General features: G+C 32.4%; 1 protein-coding gene across 3 annotated transcripts in view; it reads left to right on the forward strand.

Annotated features, from left to right (window-relative positions):
- Positions 1 to 14,606, forward strand: part of LOC143055494 (VWFA and cache domain-containing protein 1-like) — a 48,241-nt gene that overhangs the window by 14,142 nt on the left and 19,493 nt on the right. For all 3 annotated transcript variants that reach the window (XM_076228646.1, XM_076228644.1, XM_076228645.1), the window contains 7 exons: positions 1,098 to 1,233; positions 3,234 to 3,513; positions 4,697 to 4,808; positions 5,168 to 5,333; positions 7,689 to 7,828; positions 11,172 to 11,344; positions 13,221 to 13,331. In XM_076228646.1, the coding sequence (XP_076084761.1) occupies positions 1,098 to 1,233; positions 3,234 to 3,513; positions 4,697 to 4,808; positions 5,168 to 5,333; positions 7,689 to 7,828; positions 11,172 to 11,344; positions 13,221 to 13,331 (1,118 nt within the window). The remainder of the gene's footprint in view (positions 1 to 1,097; positions 1,234 to 3,233; positions 3,514 to 4,696; positions 4,809 to 5,167; positions 5,334 to 7,688; positions 7,829 to 11,171; positions 11,345 to 13,220; positions 13,332 to 14,606) is intronic.

A 14,606-nucleotide genomic window follows, 5' to 3' on the forward strand; every position in this document is an offset into this window, starting at 1 on the left:
CCTGTTGGTGACCTTCTGCTGTTGTTTTTTTCTATGGTCGGTTTGTTGTCTCTTTGACACATTCCCCATTTCCATTATCAATTGTATGTATGATTGCCAACAAGACAACTAGTCAGTTAAAGAGCTCACCAGAGTTTATGTTTTGTTTGTTATTATCATGTATATTATGTTGACTAACTTACTTATTAAGTACCGGTACCCACCAGAGTTCAAATGACTATGATGGAATTAATTAAAAGTCACAGTACTAGTGGTTTGCAAGTCTTTGAGAAATCAATTGGACATTTGGTCCATTAAACCATTCTTCCTAACAGAACATTTACAAATGTCATTTGGACAAAACTTCACTGGTCATTTGGTAATGCATATCAAACTGGTCTCTGGCATTTTCCCGATGTCCTATGACCTTGGTTATGTCTTCATTTTGATCTCTAAAAATAAGAAAGACCCATACCTTATAGTCAGTTATATAAAAGACCCTAAAGTGAAACTAGTAGTTTTTATGAAAAAACCTAAAAATGTTTATTGAAAGTATGAAAAAAACTGTAATTGTAGAACTGTGATTTTTTTCATGATAATAGCCCAAAAAAGGGGAAAAATTGATGAAAAATGGGATAATCATCAAAATTGGCTACTTTCAAAGGGCCGTAACAAAAAAAGAAGTGCACCACCATATGATTTTTTCTACACCAATTATTTATTTACAGTCATATAAACCTAAAAATCAGGTTAAGAAAAAAAGTTTAATTCTAGAATTTTTTGACTCCTCAGAGGAGTACATCCTTAACCTTTATTTTAGGTTTCATTGACTTTTATAGTTTTTTGTCTCAACTTCAGATTTGAATAAAGTTTATTGTGTTACTATAATACAAATTTACATACTGAGAATTAAGTTATGTACGGTACAATCTTTTAACCAGATATTAAATTGGTATTCGATGATATGACGTTTAAACATTTGGACTTATCAAACATAAGAAATTATCTGCCAACATTGAAATACTAAAATTGTTCTTATTTATATTTTTTACAGCCTAAATTCAGGCCATATTTATTAGTATTCTAATATCTGTATTTTTCTTTTCACATGTGTAAAGATTGGTGAATTCAAGCACATTTCTGATCCTGACTTCCTTAGATCTTCGATGGCATCATATTACAATCGTTTCAGTAGCAGTGAAAAAATTCAGAACCCAATATTTTCTGTACCATACCAGGATTTATTTGGAATAGGTATGTTTGTGTTAAGGTGGTATGTGTGTCTTTCGCCATCTTTGATTCTAGAAAAGAGAGAACCTAAGGTTCAGATTTTCAATCAAGTTAGCATGATTTGATGCAGGGATGAAGTGTAGATTATTTTTGCTTGATTTTTAATATTTTTAAATTTGCATTCTAAGTGGAGATAACTCTGAAACAGTGAAGGAATCTACATGGAATTTCCGATTTTGTAATTTAGCTGGAAAAAATGTACAGTGACCATCTTTTCTTTTGATATTCTCAAAGCATTTTTTAAAAGCTATCTTCTCATAATTTATTTTACAATTCTATTATTTAGTTTAGGTTTTAATCTCATAATGATGTTTTTTCCTGTATTATCCGTCATTTTGTCAAACCTGTAGCTTTAGAAAATGCACGGTGACCTATCATTTTAATTATATTTTGAAGATATATCAATGATTACTACGTTTTGGCAAAGAATGAACAAATTCTATCATTTTGAATTTAGACACCCATACGACCTTAGATTAGAACAATTAATGTTTGATCCATTTTATTAGTAAAACGATATAAGATACGGTCTACAGTCAAACCTGCCTCAGAGACCACCTGTATTGAACAAAAACCTGTGTTATAAGACCATTAGATTTAGATCCCTCTGTAGTACATTTCATATATATTAAATTGAACCTGTATTACAAAACCACCATCATATATATATATACTCAATATTTGGTACCAAGCTGTATTATACAAGAAAAGGAAAAGATACCAAACAAATTTTCAAACTCATTTGACGAGGTCAACTATATATATAACAATGCCTTTGCAAAAAAGGAAAAGACCAAAGGACCCCCACAGTATACAAAACACAAAATAGAAAGCTAAAGACATAGCAACATGAACCCCACCAAAAAACTTGGAGGGGATCTTAGGTGTCTCAGAAGGGTACTAAACAGATTGGCTTTATATGGACCCTTGTTATGTTGCTAATGTTAGTACAAACTCTGTGATAAGTCTAATTTCACATTCAAGGGAAAATAGTATGGGATTGTGGGTCCCTGTAAGATGATTAAAAATTATCCATCTTTATCATTTAATGGCTGGATCCCCCTGCATCTCTAATAATATAATGACCTTTCTTCTGACTAATTATATATAATTTTTTTTATAAATGATGAAATTATAGGTTAAATTTAGTCTGTATGCCTGTCTGTCTATTGACCTGGTGGGGAATTGGTGGGCGTGGCTTGTTCTGATATGACTGTCAGTAACTTAAGGGCATACGATACAGTTACAGGGAAGGTAATGACGCTGCTAATGTAAAATGTTATTTTCGCGACGTCAAACTCTGACATATCGGGAAAAGATGCATTTTTCGACTGATTTTTACCATTCAAACTGATTTGATTTGGAAACGAGTGCATGGACCCCTATTTTTTAAAACAGCAATTTGTTTCATTTTGCAAGGAGATTATGTGACCCAAATTTTATAAAACTGTAAAAAGCGCAATTTTTTTAATTTTGATAAACATGCAGCAAAAATTGACGTTTTTTCCTCTATTCATGAACATTTGATAAATATAGAGTTATTTCGGAATAAAAATTGCAAAATTTTTAATAATACTTATAAAATACATAAATTACCGATTATTTAACAAAAACCATTTTGTGTTTATCTTTTAAAACAAAAAAGTTATGTCTTTCTTTCGAAAAAGAAAATAAGGACACAAATCTGAATTTTGAGCAAATATACAAAATTTCGACCTTATTTTACTCAAAAAGTAGCACATGAAGGTATATTTTTTAGTACATATTTGATTTAATCAAGTAAAAAATAGCCTATATGCAAATTTTCATCAACTTGTAAATACAGATTCAAAACTGAATCGTATGCCCTTAAAGGCAAAATAGATCGCTAAATGAATTGGTTTAGACCAACTAAAGTTAAGTGTAATATCAATGACAACCTTTATATTGAATAATTATAATTTTTAATTATGTTGCAATTATAGGTTTGATTTCTTCTATATGCCTGCCTGTCTATAGACCTGGTGGTGGAGAGTTGGTGGGCGTGGCTTGTTCTGATGCGACTGTGAGTGACATCATGTCTCACATTTCATACTTCAGACAAGGAGAGTTATCATATGCATTCATTATTGACGGAACAGGAAGAACTCTCATTCATCCATTGTTACCATTGCCTGATAGTGTGAAGGATGACCCAATATATGTAAATATTGAACATTTAGAACGCTCCTCATCAGCTACCAACGTTATAGAATCAATGAAAATGTAAGTAAAATAAACACTATTCTTTTACATTTATTTTTTATGCCCCACCTACGATAGTAGAGGGGCATTATGTTTTCTGGTCTGTGCATCCGTTCGTCCGTCTGTTCGTTCGTTCGTTCGTTTGTCCGTCTGTCCAGCTTCAGGTTAAAGTTTTTGGTCAAGGTAGTTTTTGATGAAGCTGAAGTCCAATCAACTTGAAACTTATTACACTTGTTGCTTATGATATGATCTTTCTAATTTTAAAACCAAATTAGACTTTTGACCCCAATTTCACGATCCACTGAACATAGAAAATGAAAGTGCGAATTTCAGGTTAAAGTTTTTGGTCAAGGTAGTTTTTGATGAAGCTGAAGTCCAATCAACTTGAAACTTAGTACACTTGTTGCTTATGATATGATCTTTCTAATTGTAAAGCCAAATCAGACTTTTGACCCAATTTCAGGGTCCACTGAACATAGAAAATGAAAGTGGGAGTTTCAGGTTAAAGTTTTTGGTCAAGGTAGTTTTTGATGAAGTTGAAGTCCAGTCAATTTGAAACTTAGTACACATGTTCCCTATGTTATGATCTTTTTAATTTTAATGCCAAATAAGATTTTTGACCCAATTTCAGGGTCCATTGAACATGGAAAATGATAGTGCTAGTGGGGCATCTGTGTATTTTGGACACATTCTTGTTTGTACATTAGTTAGGCTGTTAGTTTTCATGTTTGAATTGTTTTACATTTGTCATTTAGGGACCAGTTTACTAGCTGACTATGTGGTATGGGCTATGTTCATTGTTGAAGGCCATACAGTAACCTATGATTGTTAATATCTGTGTAATTTGGTCTCTTGAACAGGAGAGTTGTCTCATTGGCAATCATACAACATCTTCTTTTTATATAGCTCACCTTATGGGATAAAAAATACTGTCCTGTGTCATATACTATATATTATAAGCATGCTTAAGCCTACAAGTCTGATTATTATGAAATTTGAATTTGAAAAAAAATTAGATGCTGATCAAACTAGTTTTTTACAGGCATAATGTTCCTTTAAATGTGTATGTTATGGAAAGTTGCATTACATTAGCACATTCAGTGTCAGAGTTATTGCCCTTGGACATTTATTATAATTGCGTCCATTGGCAGCGGAAATTGGATCATATTTACTGTTTCATGTGTTATTTTAAATATTTTTGTAGTGGAAAAACAGGAAATAAAACTCTTTATTCCAAAAGAACAGTTCCACGGGGTAACATGCTGTATGAGGGAATTGAAACTGAAGATGTCCTATCACATTATTATTGGAAACCAGTAAGTAACTTATAATATATCATTTGAAAAGGTTTGGTACTGAGACTCTCTTTCAGTTTGTATGATTACCAAAATTTGTTCACTACAATATGACATCTCAGTATCATGCATCAGAAAGACATGGCGTAAAAAGTGTACGTAAAAAGTGTACATAAAAAGTGTACCGTATAAAGTTGATAAACAAAAATTAATTGTCATTGACATTATTTATCTCTTACAATCTTATTCAGTAATTCTTGCGTGAGTTTATAAAATTTCAGATTTACAAAAAACAACAACAAATAAATATTGCTTATTTTGAAATTAAGAAAAAATCAACCATTCAATTGCAACCAATTTAAAGGTTTCTATTTTTGTAGGTCAGCCAGAGTAATTTTTCTGTGTGTATTGTTGTTGGTGATAATGATAAACAGCCTATACTAGATCCCCAGACTGTTACACAAGACAGTTTTGTTTATCATCGATTGGACTATACAATAGATGAAAGGTCAAATTGTCAACATTTTACACGGTTTGGTACAAAAGGTAATTATCTCCCCTTATTAAACAGCCTATACTAGATCCCAAGACTGTTACACAAGATAGTTTTGTTTATCATCGATTGGACTATACAATAGATGAAGGGTCAAACTGTCAACATTTTACACGGTCTGGTACAAAAGGTAATTATCTCTCCTTATTAAACAGCCTATACTAGATCCCCAGACTGTTACACAAGATAGTTTTGTTTATCATCGATTGGACTATACCACAACAGAAGGGTCAAAATGTCGACATTTTACACAATTTGGTACAAAAGGTAATTATCTCCCCTTATTAGACTGTTACACAAGACAGTTTTGTTTATCATCGATTGGACTATACCACAACAGAAGGGTCAAACGGTCGACATTTTACACGATTTGGTACAAAAAGTAATTATCTCCCCTAATTAGACTGTTACACTAGACAGTTTTGTTTATCATCGATTGGACTATACCATAACAGAAGGGTCAAACGGTCGACATTTTACACGATTTGGTACAAAAAGTAATTATCTCCCCTTATTAGACTGTTACACAAGATAGTTTTGTTTATCATCGATTGGACTATACCACAACAGAAGGGTCAAACGGTCGACATTTTACACGATTTGGTACAAAAAGTAATTATCTCCCCTAATTAGACTGTTACACTAGACAGTTTTGTTTATCATTGATTGGACTATACCCCAACAGAAGGGTCAAAATGTCGACATTTTACACGATTTGGTACAAAAGGTAATTATCTCCCCTTATTAGACTGTTACACAAGACAGTTTTGTTTATCATCGATTGGACTATACCACAACAGAAGGGTCAAACGGTGGACTTTTTACACAATTTGGTACAAAAGGTAATTATCTCCCCTCATTAGACTGTTACACAAGACAGTTTTGTTTATCATCGATTGGACTATACCACAACAGATGGGTCGAACGGTCGACATTTTACACGATTTGGTACAAAAAGTAATTATCTCCCCTTATTAGACTGTTACACAAGACAGCTTTGTTTATCATCGATTGGACTATACCACAACAGAAGGGTCAAATGGTAGACATTTTATACGATTTGGTACGAAAAGTAATATACACTGTGAATTCAGTTGTGTCCCAACATTTCTATATTGTAGGATTAATTTGACCTTGACCTCATGGATCTTTGACAATGATAACTTGTAGTAAAACCCCTTCAACCAAAAAAAAAGAGTAAAAATCTGATGTTTTCATTGTGATCAGAAAATAAAACTCATCCTTTTTGTTATGTCTAAAACTCCTATTTGAAAGTAGCTCTTCCTTTCCTGAACCAAGTCTGTGGGTCTATCTTAATTATATCCCCACTTTTAAAAAGGGGGTATACTGTTTTACATCTGTCTGTCCATCTGTCCCTTCATCAGTACGTCAGTCCATCAATCCATCAGTCCACAGTCCATCAGTCTGTCAGTCCATCTGTCCCATGAATATTTTTGTCACATTTTTCTCAGGAACTACACCACCAGAATTTCTAAAATTTGGTTTCAGAGTTTATATATATGTCAGCTATACCGTGTGATGTGTTTTCAGATTCATCACTCGACAACTTCCTGTTAACCGAACACTTGTATCATTTTACACCTGACACCCAAGTTGAAAATTTTCGTCACAATTTTCACAGGAACTATACTAAAAGGATTTTTAAAATTTGGTTTCAGGCTTGATATAAATCTGCTATATCGTGTGATGCATTTTCAGGTTCAGTACTCGACAACTTCCTATTTACTAAACACTTGCATATTTTTACACTATTAATATTATCCACTTGCAGTGGCTTGCAGTTTCACTTGTTTTAAGCTATTTTTGATCATTTTTAACAAAAAATTAGAGGCGTTTTTGTGACTGTAAATGCTAATAAATAAATGAACATCTTATCTTGTGTTGTCACAGATCCCCGTTGCAAACATAAGCAAAAAGTTTCAAAATTGAATGTCAAATCAATATTTATTTTAGGTTACTTACAGGAAATAGAGCTCTGTTTTCTAAAACTTCACAAATGTGGGCTTATGTTCAGTAATACTTAATTTAATTATCTCCCCTTATTTGAAGACATATCTTGAGGGGGATAGGACCTTTTTTTGGACTCTCGGATCGGGACTGTTTTTAAGCTGAGGATTTCAGGATTGACACTTTCGTGATCCGGAAATTCTTTTTTTTCTTATTTTGGGGACCTCAGGATTTCGTATTTTTAAGCCGGGGATCAGGACCCCTCCTATCCCCTCTCTATCTTCAATAGTTACTTGCTTCAGAATATTAATCAGATATATATTTTTACATGTAATATAGCTATAACTGAAGGATGATATAGAATCTGTTTTATGTTACAGATAAATCTGTTGTTATGTTGACTCCTGGTGCATTTCTAGAGCCATTTAATTACTTAGATGTCGATGAAACTAAAGCAATGATTACCAAGTATGAAGATTTTTTAACAGGGAAAAATGTCCTGAATAATCCAGGGTTAAAGGTCAGTATATGTCAAGTCATTTGTTTTTAAATTAAACTAATTCTTTTGTTAGAAACCCCTTTATTGAATTTGGATAGTACAGTAGAAGGCTGTATGGGCAGGTCACCAGGCTTCCAATCAATAGTCAATACTTTTTTTAGTATGGTATGTTTTTTTCTATTTAAATAAAGAAAATTATGTCAATATTGATAATTATAGCATTGGTTGTAATGAATTACATTGACTTCCCAGTTAAGGGGGCTGGCTGGTCTAAATCAATTTTTATACGACCGCAAAAATTGAAAATTTTTTGGTCATATATTGGTGTGATGTTGGCGTCGTCGTCCTTGTTGTTGCATCATCGTCATCCGAAGACTTTTGGGATTCGCAACAGTTTAGGTATAAGGGGCCACAAAGGGCCCAAATAAGCATTTTCTTGGTTTTCGCACAATAACCTTAGTATAAGTAAACAGAAATCTATGAAATTTTAACATAAGGTTTATGACCACAAAAGGAAGGTTTGGATTGATTTTGGGAGTTTTGGTCCTAACAGTTTAGGAATTAGGAGCCAAAAGGGTCCAAAATTAAACTTTGTTTGATTTCATCAAAAAATGAATTATTGGGGTTCTTTGATATGCCAAATCTAACTGTGTATTGAGATTTTAAATTTTGATCCTGTTTTCAAATTGTTTTACATTAAGGTCCAAAGGGTCCAAAATTAAGCTTAGTTTGATTTTAACAAAAATTGAAATCTTGGGGTTCTTTGATATGCTGAATCTAAACATGTACCCTGATTTTTTATTATGGCCCAGTTTTCAAGTTGGTCCAAATCGGGGTCTTAAATTAAACTTTGTTTGATTTCAACAAACATTGAATATATGGGTTCTTCAATATGCCCAGTTATCAAATTGGTGCACATTGAGGTCTTAAGGGTCTAAAATTAAACATTATTTGATTTCATCAAAAATTAAATTCTTGGAGTTCTATGATATGCTGAATCTAACCATGTATTTTGATTTTGTTTATTGGACCATAACAGGTAAATGTCTAATTTAAAATTTTTAAGTTTTTAAGTTTAAGTTCTTAGACCACATTCATTCTGTGTCAGAAACCTATGTTGTGTCAACTATTTAATCACAATCCAAATTCAGAGCTGTATTTAGCTGAAATGTTGTGTCCATACTTGCCCCAACTGTTTAGGGTTGGACCTCTGTGGTCGAATAAAGCTGCGCCCTGCGGAGCATCTGGTTTTTGTCGAGCCTGCAATCTGTTGCAGAAAGCTCGACATAGGGATAGTGATCTGGCGGCGGCGGCTGTGGTGTTAGCTAACTTCTTAAAAGCTTTATATTTTAGAAGGTGGAAGACCTGGATGCTTCATACTTTGTATATAGATGCCTCATGGTGCGAAGTTTCTGTCAGTCACATGTCCAATATCCTTGACCTTATTTTCATGGTTCAGTGACCACTTGAAAAAAAAGTTCAGATTTTTTGTAATGTTGAATTCTCTCTTATTATAAGTAATAGGATAACTATATTTGATATGTGCGTACCTTGAAAGGTCCTCATGTCTGTCAGACAGTTTTCACTTGACCTCGACCTCATTTCATGGATCAGTGAACAAGGTTAAGTTTTAGTGGTCAAGTCCATATCTCAGATACTACAAGCAATAGGGCTAGTATATTCCGTGTATGGAAGGACTGTAAGGTGTACATGTCCAAGTGGCAGGTGTCATCTGACCTTGACCTCATTTTCATTGTTCAGTGGTTATAGTTAAATTTTTGTGTTTTGGTCTGTTTTTCTCATACTATATGCAATAGATCTACTATATTTGTTGTATGGAATGATTGTAAGGTGTACCTATCTAGCGGGCAGATGTCATATGACCTTGACCTCATTTTCATGGTTCAGTGGTCAAAGTTTTGTTTTGAGTTTTGGTCTTTTTTATCTAATACTATATGCCATAGGTCATCTATATTTGGTGTATGGAAATATTTTATGATCTTTATGTCAGTCCCGCAGGTTTTATTTGACCGTGACCTCATTTTCACGGTTCATTGCACAGTGTTAAGTTTTTGTGTTTTGGTCTATTTTTCTTAAACTATAAGTAATAGGTCAACTATATATGTTGTATAGAAGCATTGTTAGCTGTACATGTCTGCCTGGCATGGTTCATCTGACCTTGACCTCATTTTCAAAGTTCATTGGTCTTTGTTTAGTTATCTTGGTTAAGGTTAAGTTTATGTGGCAGTTGTATTAAAGCTTAGCTTTATACTTAGGACTATCAACATAATATCAATGATTAGTATAGAAGGCGAGACATTTCAGCGTGTGCACTCTTGTTTTAGTAATATAGGATTTTGCTATATTTTTCTATAAATTAACTTTATCTTATACTTAATAGAAAAATGAAATAAAAAAATGGGGTACTCGTTCATTTACGCTCACAATCAGCCTTCGAAAGAAGCATACATTTTTATTAATGTCCCTTTTTTCCCTGTTGAACTAATATGAGAAATAGTGGTAATTTGGAAATAAAAAAAGAACTAAATTACAGAAATCGCTTAAATTTTACAATTATTATGTTTATTTACAGCTTATTCAAAAACAATAATAAAAAATATAGGTCACCGACGAGTTAAAAAAGATATTTCAATTTTAATGCCAAAAAATGGCATTTTTGCACCAAAGGAGATAATTTGGAGCTTTTTCAATGATATCTACATTTTAAAAGTCTCTTGGGCCCAACATGTATCGATTTTTTGGAATGATTTTGTACCATATGATAAAGTAACAACTACTAAAGGTAATAAATAAAATTTGTAATGAAAAATAAATGTTTAATTTTTTTCTGAAAATTTTATACCTGCGAATCCTCCTTATTAAAATAAAAACCGATAATTTCACATGTGAAATAAACACACATTCATGAATTAATGTGTTGTTTGGTCACTTGTTGAATGTTTTTCTATATTTGAATTCTTCGATTAGTTGTTCTCTAATTATCATTTCTCTTCTGCTGTTCAGGATTAATGGTCCTTGTTCATTTGAAAGAAATATACATTCATCAGTTCATGTCATTTCCAAAATGTTCAACCAGAAATATAAATTATTTTTTTAATTATATACTGTTCAGTATAAATTGAGAAATTATTGCGTTCATTTATTATTGATTGCGATTTTGTCATTTTAGACTAAAATGAGATTTTATGTTTTCCGATATTGATAACAATTCTGTTTAAATCATATAAAATAATTCAAAGTGCAAGTTTAAATTATTGCGATTCAAACTCTGTCAAAATTTTCCCAACATCAAAAAAATTGCAATAGTTTCTGAACTTACAATCTAGTATAAATTATATTTCAGGAATCCATATTGAATTCTGTTTCCTCAACATACCCTGTTGAAAGTATCTGGAAGTCTAGTAGAGAGTTATCTGAATTTGTTGTATGGAGATATATCGGTACAGCAGATGGCGTGATGAGGCTATATCCAGGTGTTGAACTACCTAAAAATTATGACCACACAAGAAGGGCATGGTACGTTGATATCAGATGAACAATTCAATTTATTTAATATTACATTATATATTTTTTTAACCTTCATTTATCTACCTTTTTGTCTCGCTTGACAGAGTCAAAAAGCGAGACATAGGTATGCTGTTTCTGGCCGTGGTGCCGGCGAAGATGGCGTCATCAATGTATTAGTTTGTAATGAGGTCTAGTTGATGTTCAACAGTCTAGTGGTAAGTCAAATATATTTGGTATGCAGTTGTATTAATTAGTATTGGCACATCTCATTACCATGGAGATAATTTGGCCCTCACTCACTCAGCCCCTCAGTTACGGTCTATTGACTTTGAAATTTTGCTTATTTTTGATGTATTAGTTTGTGATTAGGTCAGTTTAAGAGGAAACACTAGTAGTAAGTTAATGAGGCCTAAATTAAAATATTGTTTGTTTGCTGTCAGCCGACCGACCCAAGTGTGGTAAGTTAATGAGTATTATAAGTATGTAGTTGCATAAGCATTGGAATTATCTATATCTCATTTCCATGGAGATAATTTGGCCCCGCCCCTCGGTCAAGGTTTATTGACTTTGAAATTTTGCTTAGTTTACATGTATTAGTTTGTGTTTAGGTTTGTTAAAAGAGAACTATTTGTGATAAGTCAATGGTAATTTGTATGCAGTTGTATTAGCATTAGCACATCTCATTTCCATGGAGTTATTTGGCCCCGCCCCCTCTGACATGGTTTATTGACTTTTTCTTAGTTTACATGCATTCAGTTTATGTTTGTTAAAAGAGAACTATTGATGATAAGTCAATGGTATTTGGTATGCAGTTGTATAAGCATTGGCACATCTCATTTACATGGATATTTTTTAGCCATATACTTTCAGTCATGGTTCATTGACTTTGAATATTTGCAAAACTTGCATGTTAAAGTGTTACTATTTTAATTTTAACATTTGCATTATCGAAATTACAAAAAAGCGAGACACATCTCTGTGATAACAGTTTATTCTTTCAATTCATTTGATACCCCAAATTTTTTAAAAAGTTAAATATTTATGTTTTACATATTCAAATTGCTTACTTTTAGGATAAAACATGCATCTTGAATTGAATATTTATAGACTGTAAGAAAAATAATCCTATTTTTTATCCTAATCATCAAAAATGTACCTCTACTAAATACAAAGTATTCACAAACATGTTTATGCGCCTGTCCCAAGTCAGGAGCCTCTGGCCTTTGTTAGTCTTGTATTATTTTAATTTTAGTTTCTTGTGTACAATTTGGAAATTAGTATGGCGTTCATTATCACTGGACTAGTATATATTTGTTTATGGGCCAGCTGAGGGACGCCTCCGGGTGCGGGAATTTCTCTCTACATTGAAGACCTGTTGGTGACCCTCTGCTGTTGTTTTTTATTTGGTCGGGTTGTTGTCTCTTTGACACATTCCCCATTTCCATTCTCAATTTTATTTTAATTGATCTTACAAGTATGATTTGTATATTAGTTGTACATAAATTATACCTATATTTTAAAAATGGGGCTATGTTGAATATTGAATTTAGTCACTGTCTGTCTGTTTGTGCAAGTATTTCTGCCAAACCTATCTTATAATACTATTAAATAAGAAGACCTCATTTTGTTTGTCGCTTCTCTTCCTTCTACAACAAATTAATCATCATACATTTGTGTCATAAAGATACCATGCATAGTTGCATTTGTCATCCTCGCTTATGATTATTCCGTTTGGATTATTTTGGGAAGAATATAAAAATAAAGGCATCCTGATATTGTTTTCGTCATTGTACAGGCTTTGTGTCTCCTTGTCCTGTCTGGATCTGCATGCATCAACTGTCAGAGAACAACACTATGTCCACAGCATATAATTATATAATTATAGGTATAAAAGAACTATAGCACTTAAAGGACAGGATGTGGTGTCTGCTCCCTACCTGGATCTTTGGGGCTCTGGATACCTGATTACACTCAGTAAAACTATTACAGAAGGGAGGTAAGCCAATTTGTATCTCAGTCGATTATTAACTATGATGTTAAACAGTTACAAAATGTAGAAGTCAATCCTTACAGAGTGCATTTAAACTGTTTGATAATTTCTAAATTTATAATTAGTTCTGGAAAATTATGTTTGAAATTTTTTTACTTACAGTGACTTGACTGTTAGTGTTGCTATTCAGCAAATTTTGACCAAATTGCAATTTGTTTTATTAACCCAAATTGTTCAACTGGTCAAAATATTGAACAAATTGTTCAGCCAAAATGTGAAAGTGCAAAATGATAAAATAAAACATACTAACAATCCTATAAGACTTGAACTCCACTTTAATGATGTTGTGACAAAATGAGTCTATCAGTTTTTATAGGTATATTATAGTCATTTCCATGGTGAAGGAACTGTCAATATTTTGAATTGCTGTAAAAATGTCCAAACTAAGCTTTCATATAGTTTTTCTTTCTAAAAGTATATCTATATTGATAAGAATCAGATATCATTTTTAATTAAAATATCATAGATTCAGTAAAATATGTGTGAAATATATATAACAATATGCTCTTGATAAGTTTCCATGGGGAGATAACCTAAAATATTATTCTTTTGAATAAAGACTTTTTGGAAGAAATTTTTTTTATCTCCCCATGGACACTTCCTACAAACATATTGCAATTTTACACATATTTTACTGAATATGAAATGTTTTAATTCACATAATGTCTGATTTTTATGAATATAGAATACTTTTAGAAAGAAAAACTATATGAAAGCTTAGTTTGGACATTTTTATAGCAATTCAAAATAATAACAGTTCCTTTAGCATGGAAACGACTATAGTATACCTATACAAACTGATAAACTGATTTTGTCACAACATCATTAAAGTGGAGTTAAAGTCTTATAGGATTGTAAGTATGTTTTATTTTATCACCTTGCACTTTCACTACTTGACTGTGGTTTTCTACAGCAGTTAGTTCAAATTTTTCACCAGTTGAACAATATGATTTTATGGAACAAATTGCAATTTGGTCAGAATTTTGAATAAGTTGCAATTGGTGGATAGCAACACTTACAGTCAAGTCACTGTAAAATAAATATTAATATATAAGAAGGTTTGAGGTATAAAATCGATATTTGACAGCAACCCAATGACTTATATAAATAAAAAAAAAGTATGCCTTGGAAACAATGTTAATTTCAAAATTTAACCCCCATCATATACCTGTCTGTCTGTCTCTCTGTCTGTCAGTCGGTCGGTTGGTCAGTTCGTCTGTT

The sequence above is a fragment of the Mytilus galloprovincialis genome, chromosome 12, assembly GCF_965363235.1.
Source record: "Mytilus galloprovincialis chromosome 12, xbMytGall1.hap1.1, whole genome shotgun sequence".
Taxonomy (NCBI): domain Eukaryota; kingdom Metazoa; phylum Mollusca; class Bivalvia; order Mytilida; family Mytilidae; genus Mytilus; species Mytilus galloprovincialis.